The sequence below is a fragment of the Gymnoscopelus microlampas genome (assembly GCF_963454915.1).
Source record: "Gymnoscopelus microlampas genome assembly, chromosome: 16".
Classification (NCBI taxonomy): Eukaryota; Metazoa; Chordata; class Actinopteri; order Myctophiformes; family Myctophidae; genus Gymnoscopelus; species Gymnoscopelus microlampas.
Window position 1 is genome coordinate 38,255,637 of NC_139953.1, and position 15,719 is coordinate 38,271,355.

The 15,719-nt window shown below is 40.1% G+C and overlaps 1 protein-coding gene across 1 annotated transcript in view; it reads left to right on the forward strand.

The window, feature by feature from the left end:
- Positions 1-15,719, forward strand: part of lpgat1 (lysophosphatidylglycerol acyltransferase 1) — a 104,319-nt gene that overhangs the window by 27,576 nt on the left and 61,024 nt on the right. The window contains exon 3 of the mRNA XM_084083398.1: positions 13,176-13,294. Within this exon, the coding sequence (XP_083939524.1) occupies positions 13,176-13,294 (119 nt within the window). The remainder of the gene's footprint in view (positions 1-13,175; positions 13,295-15,719) is intronic.

Here is a 15,719-nt window from a genome sequence, read left to right on the forward strand (position 1 = left end):
GAACGCATCTGTGTCATTTTAAGATTTCTTTGGCTATTCCAAAATAGCAGATATACAAGCTCATAGCGCAGCACAGAGTGCTGCGCTATGAGCTTGTAGATCTGCTATTTTTTTGAAAAATCGTGGAAAATTTGTGCAAATCTTTGAATATAATATATATTTTTAAAGCGGACATTTGTAACTCAAATCTTTGCTTCTGGAGGGTCCCTGAAACAAAGCTCCAAACGCTCAACGTTTTGATCTTGTAGATCTGCAGCTTTTGCTATTTTTGTAATCCTGAGAAGTAACAGTTAACAGACATAATGAGGTTTCCACCCGACAGAGACGATAAAAATGATAAATCAGACAAAGTATAATTTAAACCTGATTGTATTGGTGTTGTGTTAGGCTCCATAAACCCACAGCTCCATTCAAACTATATCAGCACCACATTTATTAATCAGGTTTCATATGAAATAGAATATCAGGATTTATGACGCTTCAACTTTACACTAAACCAGATCGATTTTTGTAGTTGTTGTTGACAAAATGAAACTTAACCCATTAAGACCTGGAACGCATCTGTGTCACTTAAGATTTCTTTGGCTATTCAAAAATAGCAGATATACAAGTTCATAGCGCGGCACAGAGTGCCGCGCTATGAACTTGTAGATCTGCTATTTTTGAAAAAGTTTGATTTTTTTTTTTTTTCCAAAAACTGTTAGATTTTTTTTTTTTTTTCAAAGAATTGCCTCAGGTCTTAATGGGTTTTAAAGCAGTGCTTTTGTCAGATTGATTGAAAGCTAGACAGCCCTGAAAGAACACATTTCAACTCTTATTTTGTTATCCTTCACTAAAGCAGTGATTACTGTGAGGTATAGGAAGGGATTGATTTGTTAAAGGGGAAGGAGAGGGAGGGGGCATTTTCACTTAAGCCCTATGTATACATTTACTACTTATTATGACAAATAGTGAAAATAGACATCTACAAGCTCACAATGTGACGTGTCTGCTATATTAGCTGTTTTGGCATTTTAGATTCATTTGAAAAATGTGTGTGTGTGTGACTGGGTGTGTAATGTGTGTCCTCCTGGAATATTTCTGCTTCTAGAAGTGCTGAATGAACAGGTTGTGTTTTTGGCAGTCAGTCTGAACACTAAACGTGTGCATGCAGGCTTTTGTGCCAGCGAGACCAAATCGCAAAGGACAACTTAACTTACTACGCCATATAGACAACAATAACAGTTGCTATTTTCTTTTTTTACAGTCTGACACTGTATGTGAGTGTTTGTGTGTGTCTTGCAAACCGCTGGACAGATCCTCGCCAAATTTTGTATCGCGTTTGTATTGCGTTGCGACGCGTTGTGAGCTTGTAGATCAGCTATTTTTGCCGAGTTGCAGACAGTTCCAGGATGAGGCCGGGCAGGGCACTGTGTCAGGCACCCTGGTATAGAGCGCACTGGTAGGAGGGGAAAGAGGTGCGCCACCTACGTAGTAGACGCACTGTGGCGTGACAGCGCAGCTAGCAACACTGCAGAAGAGCTCAAGACCCTGACCAGGGTTCGAACGGTCATGAAATTCCTGGAAATATTTTGAGAGAGAAAAAAAAAAATCCAGGAATTATTATGATTCCAAATATTATGATTATTTGGAAATAATCAAATGTTTTGATTTTTTTGGGATATAATTTACAGTTTTTGGCTATAAAACATATCTAGAATTATGTGAAATACGTGTGGCCTAATGTATACAGGACGTCACGGGACAAATATAATAGATCTACATACATCATACATGTATGTTGCACAGTGATACGTTGTTAGCTTGTATATCTGTTCCGTTTGTCACAGGACCTCGAGCCTGTCTTGGTGCATTGATAGAACACTGGTGTATATAGCCTCATTATTGCACCATATGATTGCTATTGGCCTGGAAATGGGTTAAAGTACTTATGAAAGGTTTTGAAAATTCATTGTTAAAAAGGTGTGGGAACCCTGCCTGATGCTAGACAGGAGGGAGTGGAGTTCCGGGATTCCAGGAGTTGGTGTTGTTGGCTAGTCTGCTCTCTCCCATCGCTTTTTCATAGAATGTTCGCCTATTATAACCAGTTGTGTAAAGTAACTAAGTACATTTACTCAAGTACTGTACTTAAAGGTAGGGTAAGTGATTTGCTTTGGTTAAAATAAGTGTTAAATAGCTCTATATTCTGATAGTACTCATTGCTATAGAGTGTTTGTTCAGTAAAGTCTCCCATTATGTCTCTCCAGTTCTTTATTAAACAGAAAATGCATTTTCAGTGCTCTCTCCTGATTGGTTTAAATGTTGTCACCTACCTAAGAATTCTGTTTACTAAAGAGCTGGAGAGACCCCTGTGACCGAACAAACGCTCTGTAGCAATGATTACTATCAGAATATAGTACTTTAACCTTTTTAACAAAAAAAAAATATATATATATATATCACCACTTTTGAGGATTTTTTACTTTACTGGAGTTTTTCCCATTTGCAATACTTTTACTTCTTAGAGGCAAATATTGTACTTTTACTCCACTACAATTATTTGACACTTTTAGTTACTAGTTACTGTGCAGATTTAGATCATTATTACAGAACATACATTAACCACTTCAACCCTATATGCATTTCGGCCATTTGAAAATAGCCGATCTACAAGCTCACAATGCGTCGCGATGCGACACGACACATTGTGAGCTTGTAGATCTGCTATTTTCAAAAGATTTGTATACATTATGAACTTGTGAAATAAGACATTCTGCACAATGACTATTTTTACTTTTGGTATTTTAAGTATATTCTGATGCCAATACTTTTGTACTTTTACAGTGAAGTGAAATTTGTAACAGAGTATTTCTACACTGCAGTATTGATACTTCTACTCAAGTAAAAGATGCAAGTACTTTTCCCACCACTGATTATAACATGCCCAGAATAGGGACGCTGTGGTTCAAGGGGTTAAAAGGGTGGTGAAATAGAGGAGATCATGACATGCTTGACTGTACTGTAGGTGCAGCGTAAAGGTTAAACCCTAATGGCTAGATTTACACCGTGCAGCCATGGGAGAGAGTAGTGAAACCAGACCTTTAGACACACTTACATAGGCTTGTAACATAAATCGCACCGTCACCACGTTTGGTGGGAGAGTGAGGTTGCACTTTCAACCAGACATCTACCTAACATATCGTAGCTGTCGGGCTGGAAAACCTTGTATATCCAAGACGATTACTTTTCAGGAAATGGGGGGAAAAATAACCTGTGTTCCAATGGATCCAATGTAGTTATTATTTAACCCTTTAAGTCCTGAAGCCGATTCTACATGTCTCCTAAATCCCAACAGTTTTTTGAAAAACGTATGTTTCTATATCAGTGGTTCTCAAACTTTTTCATGTCAAGGACCCCCAAAATTATATGTATTTGGCCGCGGACCCCCATCTCAAAATATTTTGTTCAAGGGACCCCCCAGAAGCAAAGATTTGAGTTAAAAATGTTCGCTTTAAAAATATATATATTCAAAGATTTGCACACATTTTCACGAATTTTCAAAAATAGCCCAAAGTGTAAAATAATGCTTTTTAGCTCAAATCTAAAAATGACACAGTTCCAGGTCTTAATGGGTTTAAGTCACAAGCTCTTGGTAATACTTTTCATTGATTCAATGTTTATAAAAGCCACATTCACATTTAACCCCTTCAATCCGGCAACGCATCTGTGGCATTTTAGCTATAACTTTTTTACATTTTTAGCTATAACCATTATTTTTATACTTTGGCCATTCGCTCATAGTACGAGCTTGTAGATCTGCTATTTTTGGCTAAAGTTCTCCTCAGAAAGGGGATGGTAGGGTTCAAGTGGTTACGGTAAAAAAATAAAATCATGTCACACAAAGATTTGGCCGACCCCCTGTAGTAACTCTGAGGTCCCCCTAGGGGTCCCGGACCCCCTGTTGAAGACCCCTGGGTTAAACACTTAAACCTTTGCACGATGCTCCCATCACGTTGCATCGTGACGCACTGTGCTTGTAGATCGTCTATAGTTTCGCTCTCGTACGACGAAGTAGGGCATTAAATTTAGGGGGAATACGGGGAAAAAACGTTGAAATACGGGGATACAAGGTTTCAGCCCCGACTGCAAAGACATCCTAGGTGTTTACGTCATTGGTTCTCAAAGTGGGGTCCTTGAGGGAGTTCCAGGGGGTCCCCAGCTGAATGATAGATTAGGCACCAAATGGACCCTTATGGGACTGTAACTCTGAGAGTGTACAAATGGAACCAAATGGACCCTAACGGGTCCATTTGGTTCCATTTGTACACTCACAGAGTTAAATTGACATAGATTTTACAATATAAATTGCGGCCCAAGTGATAGAAATGCCATTAAATGGGGGTCTGTAGCCCTAATGCATGTCAAACTGGGGGTCCTTGAAATTAAAATGGTTGAGAATCACTGCTGGAGCCGTAAAAAATCTTCACTTATGGGGGTCCCTGGCATATCTTTTCAAATGGGGGTCCGCGAGCTAATAAGTGTCTATTTGGGGGTCCTTGACATGAAAAAGTTTGAGAACCACTGGTTTACGTAACACGTGACTGAAACAGCAAGCGTGTTTGTTCCAGGAATACGAGTTTGCATGAGTAACACGAGCAGGTGACTGTGTGTGTGTGTGTGGGGGCCCCCTGGGGTGAACTTGAACATGATCGATGTTTTCACTTCTCATTCGTCACTTTTGATTAGAGGATGGATTGACGGACGGGTCGATGAGAGGTTCCCTGCTCCCACACGCCGGGGATCGGGTGTCACATCTGTAGCAGTAGTACAGGGTGAATATGTTTTGATCCAGTGGTGGAAAAGTAACTTAACCCATTGAGACCTGAAGCTGATTCTACATGTCTCCTAAATCCCAACAGTTTCCTGAAAAACGCATGTTTCTATGTCAGTGGTGCTCAAGCTTTTTCATGTCACGGACTGTGTGAAGATTTGCACACATTTTCACGATTTTTCAAAAATAGCAGATCTACAAGCTCGTAGCGCGGCACTCAGTGCCGCGCTATGAGCTTGTATATCTGCTATTTTTGAATAGCCCAAAGTGTAAAATAATGCTTTTTAGCTCAAATCTAAAAATGAGACAGTTCCAGGTCTCAATGGGTTAAGGTACAATTTTGAGGTACTTTTACTTTTTCTTGATTATATTTCCATTTTTCAACCCTTTATAATTCTACTGCACTTTTCTTTTGGGGGGGTGGGGGGCTTTTATGCCTTTTATTGATAGGATAATAGGCTGACATGAAATGGGGGGAGAGATGGTGGGTGAGCAAAGGCCGTCGGGATCGGGACTTGAACCCGCGACGCGCTGTCAGGCTACTTTAGAGCCTATAGGTGCCTGGACCGCTACGCCAGCGGTCTAGGACAAATCTTGTTGTTTGTGGGAGGATAGAGGTAGAGTAAGAGCAGGAGAGAAAAGAAACAACAGAATAGAACGGGTGAAATAAACAACATTATAAGACAGTTTGAACAAACTGTCAAAAACATAATAAAAAAAAACAGGAGTTGTCTTTTATTTATTTGACAGTTGAGCTTGTTGTGGAACATTTATCTGTGGAACCGAGTCAAACAAAATGTAATGCCTACAATTCCAAGTGCTTGTCAGGGTGCTTGTCAGTTCAAATATGATTATTTTTTGGCGGGGTCGCGGCCTGAAAAGGTCCGGAAACCGTGGGCTAGATCAGGGTGGTCTTGCTGCTTATACTTAAAGTAAAAACAGTAGTTCTTCCACCACTGGTTCAATCACCCCAGAGGCCGGGAGACCAAATGTCTTACACATAGACATATAAAGGTAGCCGCCTCCTTCGGCTCTGAAGCGTTCGTATCTCGGGCGCGCTTCCTTGTTCCGCAGGGCTAGCCCATATAAGGCCTGGGCTAGCCTTCCACTTCCTTCCGCTTCAGCAGGGCAAGCTGGAAACTTCCGTGTGCGTCACAGAAGGGGGCGTTCGGTAGGATATTTCGCAACTTCCCGCAATTTCACAGCATAAAATTGCAAAAAAACCTGCATATTTCGTTGCAAAATCAAGGATTTTAGCCCGCATAATCAAGAGTTTTAGCCCGCATAATCAAGGATTTTTGCCCGCGTTTTTCTGGAGGGTCTATGTTATGAAAACAATTAATTCTATTTCTAAAATCTATGTAGTGTTTTCTGAGAAGAACAATGTGAAGAAATGAGTTCATAGCATTTCTCTTGCTAGTTCTACTGAAACTGCAACTCTCTTTGCAGAAGTTATTGTAATATTTAAAGTCCTGCTTATTATTGTAGGCCTATATAAGCAGGGTCATGAAGCTTCAGGGCATTACTTCACGCACTGTGATACATTGTGAGCTTGGAGATCCGTTGTCAGCTGTTCTTATCAATGATGGACAAAAGCTCCTAACTCCACTTGAGCTGGATTTGGGTAAAGTGGTGATAATATAATGACTCATGATGCAAGAATCTGACAATAAGTTACCAGTGAGGCATTATTGCTTTGTTTTAACCCATTGAGACCTGGAACGCATCTGTGCCACTTTAGATTTCTTTGGCTATTCAAAAATAGCAGATCTACAAGCTCATAGCGCGGCACCGAGTGCCGCGCTATGAGCTTGTAGATCTGCTATTTTTGAAAAATCTTGAAAAAACATTTTTTTGATTTTTTTTCCAAAAACTGTTATTAAGAATCGCCTCAGGTCTTAATGGGTTAAAAAATATAGGGTTTTCTTCATTTCCTGAAAAATGAACATTTTGGAGTTAGCTGGTTTCTGCCCGACGACAGCAGAGATATAAGATCGGGGGGGGGGGGGGGGGGGGGGGGAGCTTTAGCCTGGCACCTCTGCAGATGTGGTCCTCCTCCTCCTGCTGGCTGTTAATTATGCACAGTTTTCCCAACCTGTTACAGTTGCAAAGCAGAGAGGCTCTCCTTCCATTTGGTCCCGGGGGAGGGGGGGAGGGGGAGGGGGGTGTCATTGTTCCCGGGCCCTCACAGGCAGCACAGGGGCCCATGGTGGTTTCATCCATTGTGTTGCATCTATCTTCTCCTGTGTGTTTGCTGTAAACAGTCACACACCAGGGCGGGAATGCTTAATCAAGTGCTGCTGTTTGAGAAGCTCTTCAATGAATGGAGGTGTTTTTTTTCCCTTGTAAATCAGAGACAACAGGGCTCCGCTTTCAACACCCCCCCCACCCCCCCCACCCCTCCCCCCACCCCCGCACGCTCCAATCAGCGCCCACGCTGAGACCTCTGGGATCAGTGGTTTCCCAAACTGTGGGGCTGGGTCCAGTTTTTTGGGTCACGTCGCGAGGAATTATCCCCCTTTTTTACATTTACTATATATACAGTATATATATATAAGTGGTGGAAAAAGTGGTGGAAAAAGTACTCAAATGTTTTACTTAAGTAAAAGTATCAATACTGCAATGTAGAAGTACTCTGTTACAAGTGAAAGTCCCGAATTCAAAAAAAGTAAAAGTACAAAAGTATTGACATAAAAATGTACTTAATGTACCAAAAGTAAAAGTACTGTACTAAATGTTTGAAAATAGCAGATCTACAAGCTCACAACGCTTCGCATCGCGACGCGTTGTGAGCTTGTAGATCGGCTATTTTCAAATAGCCTAGGTATAAAATAGGCTAAAGTGGTTAATGTATGTTCTATAATGTAATAATTTATACATGCAAAGTAACTAGTAACTAAGGCTTTCAAATCATTGTAGTGGAGTAAAAGTACAATATTTGCCTCTGAGATGTAATGGAGTAGAAGTAAAAGTATGGAAAATTGGAAATACTCAAGTAAAGTACAAATACCTCAAAATTGTACTTAAGTACAGTACTTAAGTAAATGTACTTAGTTACTTTCCACCACTGTATATATATATAAAAGAAAGTATTATTTCGAAAGAAAAAGAAAGATTTCCTACACCCGTCAGACTGGCTGTCTCTCTGACAGCTTTTTTGAGACCAGGAGACTGTTCTGCGACTGTTTTCAAACAACAAACAAACCTGTGTGTGTGTGTGTGTGTGTGTGTGTGTGTGTGTGTGTGTGTGTGTGTGTGTGTGTGTGTGTGTGTGTGTGTGTGTGTGTGTGTGTGTGTGTGTGTGTGTGTGTGTGTGTGTGTGTGTGTGTGCGCGTGCGCGCGCGCTTGTATTACAATACTTGTGTTGAACTTGTGACCGTGCCAAATGTCACCACAAGTTACAACTATATAGTAGAATTTGAGAAATGGGACAATTTCCCTGGTCCTCAAGAGAAATGGTTGTTTTATCGTCAAATAAGATGTTTTTTGCGTTAGTAGAGATATATAGGTTAGGGTTAGACATATAGAGGATAGCTTTAGGGGTTGGAGTTAGGATTAGATAGAGGTTAGCTTTAGGGGTTAGAGATGGTGTTATTCCTGATTTATATAATTTACTTGGTTGTGCATTGGTGTCATGCGCCATAAATACCACATACAAGTGCACAAGCTCCTCATGAATTCCAGTTACATTTTAATCACATGAGCCCGTACTTTGTCGTATGATGAATAGCAAATAAAATGGCAGAGCCACAAGCTCAGTTGTACATTGGCTTTATTACTATTTTTTATTTAATCAGTTTTCCATTTTCTCCTATAATGACGTGCCCAAAATCGGGAAGCCGGGTTGAAAGTGGTTAAATCATTAAAAATATCAAATCTTTGTCTTTACCAGCAAGTACAGATTATTTGAAAAAGATGAAAGATCCGAGCACTCAAAAAGTTATTAATGCGTTTTTGAGTGCTTGGATCTTTCCTCTTTTTCAAGTTTTTGTTCCCGTTGATCCTAGAAGCACCAATCTACATTTTTAACTCAACTTTCATCTTCATTGATATCTCTCTCTCTCTCTCTCTCTCTCTCGCTCTCTCTCGCTCTCTCTCGCTCTCTCTCGCTCTGTCGCTCTCTCTCTCTCTCTCGCTCTCTCCCCCCCCCCCCCCCAGTACAGTTTAGAGAGAGAGAAGGAGAGAGGGTGGGTGTGCTTGTGAGTACAGTGTATGTGTGTGTTTGCCCGACAGTGAGTATAGTTTATTGCTGTATCTATTCTTGCTGTGTGGTTTATTGCTGTATTTATTGTTTATTGTGGTGCACTTTTTTTTTACTTTTCCAACACTTTGTGCTGCTTTTTACGGCCTGAATTTCCCCCTGGGACATTAATAAAGTGTTATTATATCCTCTCCTGTTTGAAAGCACCCACGTTGTGTGGGTGTCTCAAACCGTTTGTTCCGACCGTACGTCAAAAACCTTCCTTTTTTATTTAGTTTTAATAGTAAAAAATTAAATGGTGAAAATAGACGATCTACTTTTGTGTGACACTCGTATGAAGTAGGGCGTTAATTTACGAAAGAACTTAAAAAGTTGAAATATGGAGATACAAGGTTTCTGCCTGACAGCAACGATATGTCTCATTTTATCTAGAAGCCCACAGCACATATTATGCCATATTTGGGATGCTTTTAACCACTTATACCCCGTATACTACTTTGTTGACGGGGGACCATCTGAAAATTACATGTCACGCCATTTTTGTGGCAAAAATAATTGCGATTAACGATAAATGAAATGAATTTACCGAACCTGCCTACTCATGCTGTCACTGGTAGGCAGGTGTTTGGAGCTGTCCACAGCTCTCCTCTGAGACACAGACTGAGTAGACAGACATGTTGCCCTCTTATAATGAGCATTAAGCCGAGGACCAATTATATGAAGATAAGGTTGAAAATGAAGGAAAGTGGTCCTTTAATGTTTTGTTTGTGGTCACTGCAAGTGCAAGCTCCATCAGTTGAAAACGGGTGAAGTGCTCTGTCCACAGCCAACAGATGAGACGCAGAGAAGAAATTATGCCATCTTATAATGAGCATTGCTGAGGACCAAGATATGTTGAAAATGGGTGAAGTGCTCCTTTAACCCATTAAGACCTGGAACGCATCTGTGTCACTTTAGATTTCTTTGGCTATTCAAAAATAGCAGATCTACAAGCTCATAGTGCGGCACTGAGTGCCGCACTATGAGCTTGTAGATCTGCTATTTTTGAAAAATCTTGAAAAAAAAACAACTTTTTTTTTTCAAAAACTGTTAGGATTTAGATTTTTTTCAAGAATCGCCTCAGGTCTTAAAGGGTTAACCCATTCGATCCGGGAACGCATACTGTGCATACTGTGTCATTTTCGATCTACAAGCTCATAGCGTGGCACCGAGTGCCGTGATACAAGCTTGCAGATCTGCTTTTATTTTATTTTATCGTGAACAATTCTGTGCAAATCTTTGAATATATTTTTTAAAAGCGAACGTTTTTTAACTCAAATCTTTGCTTCTGGGGGATTCTACAAATGTCTTCTAAATCCTAACATCTTTCTTTGAAAAAGAACGGATGTTGCTATAATATCAGTGGTTCTCAAACTTTTTTCATGTCAAGGACCACCCAAAATTATATGTATTTGTCCGCGGACCCCGGTTCCAGGGACCCCCCAGAAGCAAAGATTTGAGTTACAAATGTTCGCTTTAAAGATATATATATATTCAAAGATTTCCAAGATTTTTTAAAAATTGCACATCTACAAGCTCACAGTGCGATGAGCTTTTTATTAATAAAAGTATAAAATAATTATAGCTCAAATCTAAAATGACAGAGATGCGTTCCCGGATCGAATGGGTTAAAGATATATACAGGGTCCACACGGTCATGAAATTCCTGGAAATATTTTGAAAAAAAAATAAAAACAAATCCAGTACTGGAAAAGGTTTGGAATTGATCAAAGGTCCTGGAATTTATCAAGGGTCCTGAAAAAATATTTGGCTATGCATTGTTTTTGGCTATAGATTTTTTTTAATACAAAACATTTTCATAAACATGTATAACATTACACGAAATATGTAACATAAGTAGTTTTTCGCCGAACGGGCTGTGTAACACCCCATCCGCACTGCCAGCGATGCGACGTGACGCGAAGCGAGCGGGCGATGAAATCTCATTAAAATACATGTTTTTGAATGAGACCGTCCTGACCTACCGCGAGCGACAACGAACCGTGCAACGACTTCGTCCACCCCTCCTATTTTCGCTCGCAGGGTCACTATGCCCTAATTTTGCACGAAATGTTGAATGAAATTGTACTATTTTATATTCTATGCTTTATTTTTGCTACACTGCCAATCTTTGGGCATTGTACATAGGAGTAAGAGACACATTATTGCGCTGAATGATTGTTTTATAGGCCTGGAAATTGGGCTAAATATTCTGGAAAAGTTTTGGAAATTCATTGCTAAAAATGTGTGGGGACCCTGTATATATATATTCAAAGATTAACAAGATTTTTCAAAAATTGCACATCTACAAGCTCATAGTGCGATGAGCTTGTATAGCTGCTATTTTTTTAATAAAAGTATAAAATAATGGTTATAACTAAAATCTAAAATGACACAGATGCGTTCCCGGATTTAATGGGTTAAAATGCTGAAGTGCTGTTATGTCGAAACCAAACTGAAGCTCAACTTTGTTGTCCCATCACATCACAAGTTTACACCAAGTACAAAGGAGTGTGTGAAATTATTTTTGTGCAAGCTGCCCGGAATGACTGCAATTAGGCTACGTTGCTAAATAAAGAATACAAAATAAAAATAAAAGACTTGAGAAGACAGCATTAATTAATTAACGTATTATATAGGCTCCGTGACAACGGGTGAGTGCACTCACTTCGTCCTTGACACAGTGTGTAGTTTGCTGCTGGTATTGTGAATAATTGCTTGTCATATTTGTTAGACCTTTTGTATAATTTATATCAGCACTTATTTGGCTACCCCGTTATCAGCTGTGGAGAATTGCTTTGCGTGCTTGTGCTTGACAATGAAGAGCTACTTGTGAAGAGAAAAAAAGAGCTGTCCTGGTTATTATCTTAAACCAGGGGTCTTCAACAGGGGGTCCTCAGAGCTACTATAGGGGGTCCGCCAAATCTTTTTGTGATAGGATTTCTTTTTTTTTTACGTGAACCACTTGAACCCTAGCATCCTTATTCTGAGGTCTACAGATCTACAAGCTCACAACGCAGCTTGTAGATCGACTATTTTTTGCAAAGTGGTTTGGTGTAGAGGGAAAAATACTACTATACACCAGGGGTCTTCAACATTCTTCAGGCCAAGGACCCCTTAGCTGAGAGAGAGATGAAGCAGGGACCCCCCACTACATATTGTATAAAATTGTGTTGCAGATTAAACTTTTTCATAGATTTCATAGATCGCTTCACTGACTATCAGTGTTGTTGTGTGATGTTTTTTTTCAGACATTTAACCACTTAAACCACTTACCCTATATACTTAGGGTGCGTTCGGATATACAGCACTGAGCGCACTGGCCAATACAAACTAATAGGTGAGTGCGCTCCCGCTGCGCATTTCCTTAGTAAGCTTGACCTTTTGGCTCTGTACTTGGTTTGCTCTTTCTTCCCTCTACGGTGTAGAGTCTGCGCCAAACCTCTTGGCCGAAAATAGCCGATCGACAAGCTCGCAACGCCTCGTGCTAGCTTGTAGATCGGCTATTTTTTTAATGTTCCACAGAATATGGAGGCTAGGGTTCAAGTGGTTAATGTAAAAGAAAAGATCCTATCACACAAAGATTTGGCGGCCCCCCCTGTAGTAATGCTGAAGACCCATGATCTACACCAAATCTCTTTGGTCGTATATCTTTCCTGTGTTTTGTCCTTGCTCTCCGTCTCTATATCCCCCCCCCCTAAAAACAGCGAATGATGGAGCCTGCACAAAAGGAAAAAAAATAAAAATCTTTACACCTGTAAACCTGTGACGTGTCAATAGAATAAAAAGTTGACGATCAATTTTCACACGAATAATTGCGATTAACGATTTAATTGTGTTTTTGCCATTGAACATTGGATTATGAAGAAAAGAAAATCTGTTTGCCTTTTTTTAGGCTTCGTAATCAAAAATTGCACAGGGCAGACATGACAAATAACTTACATTTACAAAGAAATTATTGACATATTTAATCATTTTATATATGTAAAAATAGCAGAAATGGCTTACAACGCGTGACAGGCGTATGTGACACAGGCCTATATCCACCACCCGACAGTCGGCGTCGATGATATAATACCTGTTTTGACTGAAGTGCGTTTTTCCTTTTCTTCCCCCTGTTCACAGTAATGGAGTGGGGTGACGACGTGAGGCCTATCTGTGAAGAGGAAGCCATGGTCATCGTCAACCACCAGGCCACGGGGGACGTGTGCACGCTCATGATGTGCCTGCAGGACAAGGGCACGGTAAGGACAATGACATCATCGCTCAGCAGCAGCAGCATGTCCCTGTTAGCATCATGGGCGCCGGGACAAGTTCTGGTGAGGGGGGGATGACATCATGACAACAAGGTCCCGTGCAGATGTCAACGAACCAGCTGTGTGATACACTAACGTTATCGTTATTTTTAAGCAATTAATTGCAAATTAAGCCTCTCTCTCTGTCCCCCTCTCTCTCTCTCTCTCACACGCACGCACGCACGCACGCACGCACGCACGCACGCACGCACGCACGCCTTGACGGCATGTATACGTTTACACAGGACACAATCTTTTATCTAACCATAATCGTTGCTGGTGAAAACCTTGTCCAAATCAACTCCTTTTTTATTTTTTAAACCATTTTAAATAGTGGAAATAGCAGATCTAGCTTGTAGCAAAAGTAGCAGATCGACAAGCTCAAATCGCAGCTCGTTTCGAGCTTGTGGATCTGCTGCTTTTGATGCTTTTGTGTGACGCTGTAGTATGATCAAGTAGGGCATTCATTTACAAAAAAACACAAAAAGTTATGATATACTGTAGAGCAACAGCAACGATATCATTGGCTAGTTGTAGCCTACATGATATCAAACTATGTACTGTATAAACTACAGAAAAGCACAATAACTCAAAGATATAAATTCAGCCAGACATGGTTTGTCAGGGCTAAGGTAATTAACTGAAAATATATTGAAACCAATATTTAGCGCCAATAATCGACTTAATCTTGATTTAATCAAATAATCAAAAAGCTGTTATTTATTTATGGTATTTATTTGTAACAATTTCTGTCTTCTTATTATGTCAACATAATCGATTAAATCGATTACCTTAGTCTGATTAAACACTTAACCCTGAATTATACTTTGTGGTAAAATGGTGGGGTACAAAAATAGCGATGCGACTCGTTGTGAGCTTTTGGATCTGCTAATTTTGCGAAGAATTGAGTACTTGTCTTTCGCTTTGGTACTGTATGTATATTTTGTGGCCAATACTTTTGTAGTTTTACGATTTTTAGAGTAGTTCTTCCACCACTGTGCATGGGTTAGTTTCCTGGCAGTGATGTGACCTTGTGGGTGCCATCTGAAACCAAGGGGTTTCCCAGGCTATTAAGGACGTGTTTGTATTTCCAGAATGTGTCCGGTAAGAGATAAGTTAATGTTTATTTAACCGCATAAACCCTAGCGTCCCTATTCATTCATAGTAGGAGACCATTTGGCGAAAACAGGCGAACATTCGTCAAAATAGCTGAGCTATTAGGTCGGCTATTTTCGGTGGAGACTCAGAGATTTGGTGTAGAGCACGGGTCTTCAACGTTTTTGAGGCGAAGGACCCCATAGCTGAGAGAGAGATGAAGCAGGGAATTCCCTACTGTATGTATATTGTATAAAATTGTGTTTCAGATTAAACTTTTTCCCCTCTAAACCTATACCTCTTTGCCAAAAATAGCCGATCTACTGAGCTTGTAGATCTGCTATTTTTGGCTAAAGTTCTCCTCAGAAAAGGGATGCTACTGTAGGGTTCAAGTGGTTAATGCACGAAAATAAATCATATCACACAAAGATTTGGCTACCCCCCTGTAGTAACTCTGAGGACCCTCTAGGGGCCCCGGACCCCCTGTTGAAGACCCCTGGTGTAGAGGGAAAAAAGTAGGGGGCAAAGTATAGAGCCCTGGCCTGTGGGGTCAACAAAATATATCCGGAACCGGATCCAACATTGAGGAACCAAAATCTTCTGCTATCTCACCATTCGATTCCGATTCTTGGGGTCACGACTCGATTACAGATCGATTCTCATTTAAAAATGATTCCCAATCAGTTTTATCTAAATTATTTTAATTCACAACAGTCATTTTGCTTTCATCTGGACTTTAACAACCAAGTCTAGCCTACTTATTTCCAACAGCTCAAAATAAAAATGACATAATACCAGAGAGGGTTGCTTGTATAAATTCTTTGCTTTGATAAAATCTATATTAAGCGTAATTGTATTTGATGCAGAAACTCAACATAATTGCCTTGATGCAAGTAACATTAACGAGCTCTTTAGTAAACAGAAAATACATGTTCAGGTGGGTAGCAACATTTCAGCCAATCAGGAAAAAGTACCCATTTATCAGCTTCCATTTTATAGTGTTCCACTTAAAATTATGCTCATTTCTAGTGTGCCATCACTTACAATTTCACTAGTTTAATCTGTATTCTGTGCAAGTTCTCTCTCCTGATTGGATAACATAGGTATCCCCATCTAAAAATGCATTTTCTGTTTCCTAAAGAGCAGGAGAGACAGGGAGACTCCTGTTACTGAACAAACACTCTATATCAATGAGTACTATCAGATATAGAGCAGTATCACTTTCACAGTATCACTTTCACTTGTTTTAACAAAACAATATCACTTACCCTACCTTTAA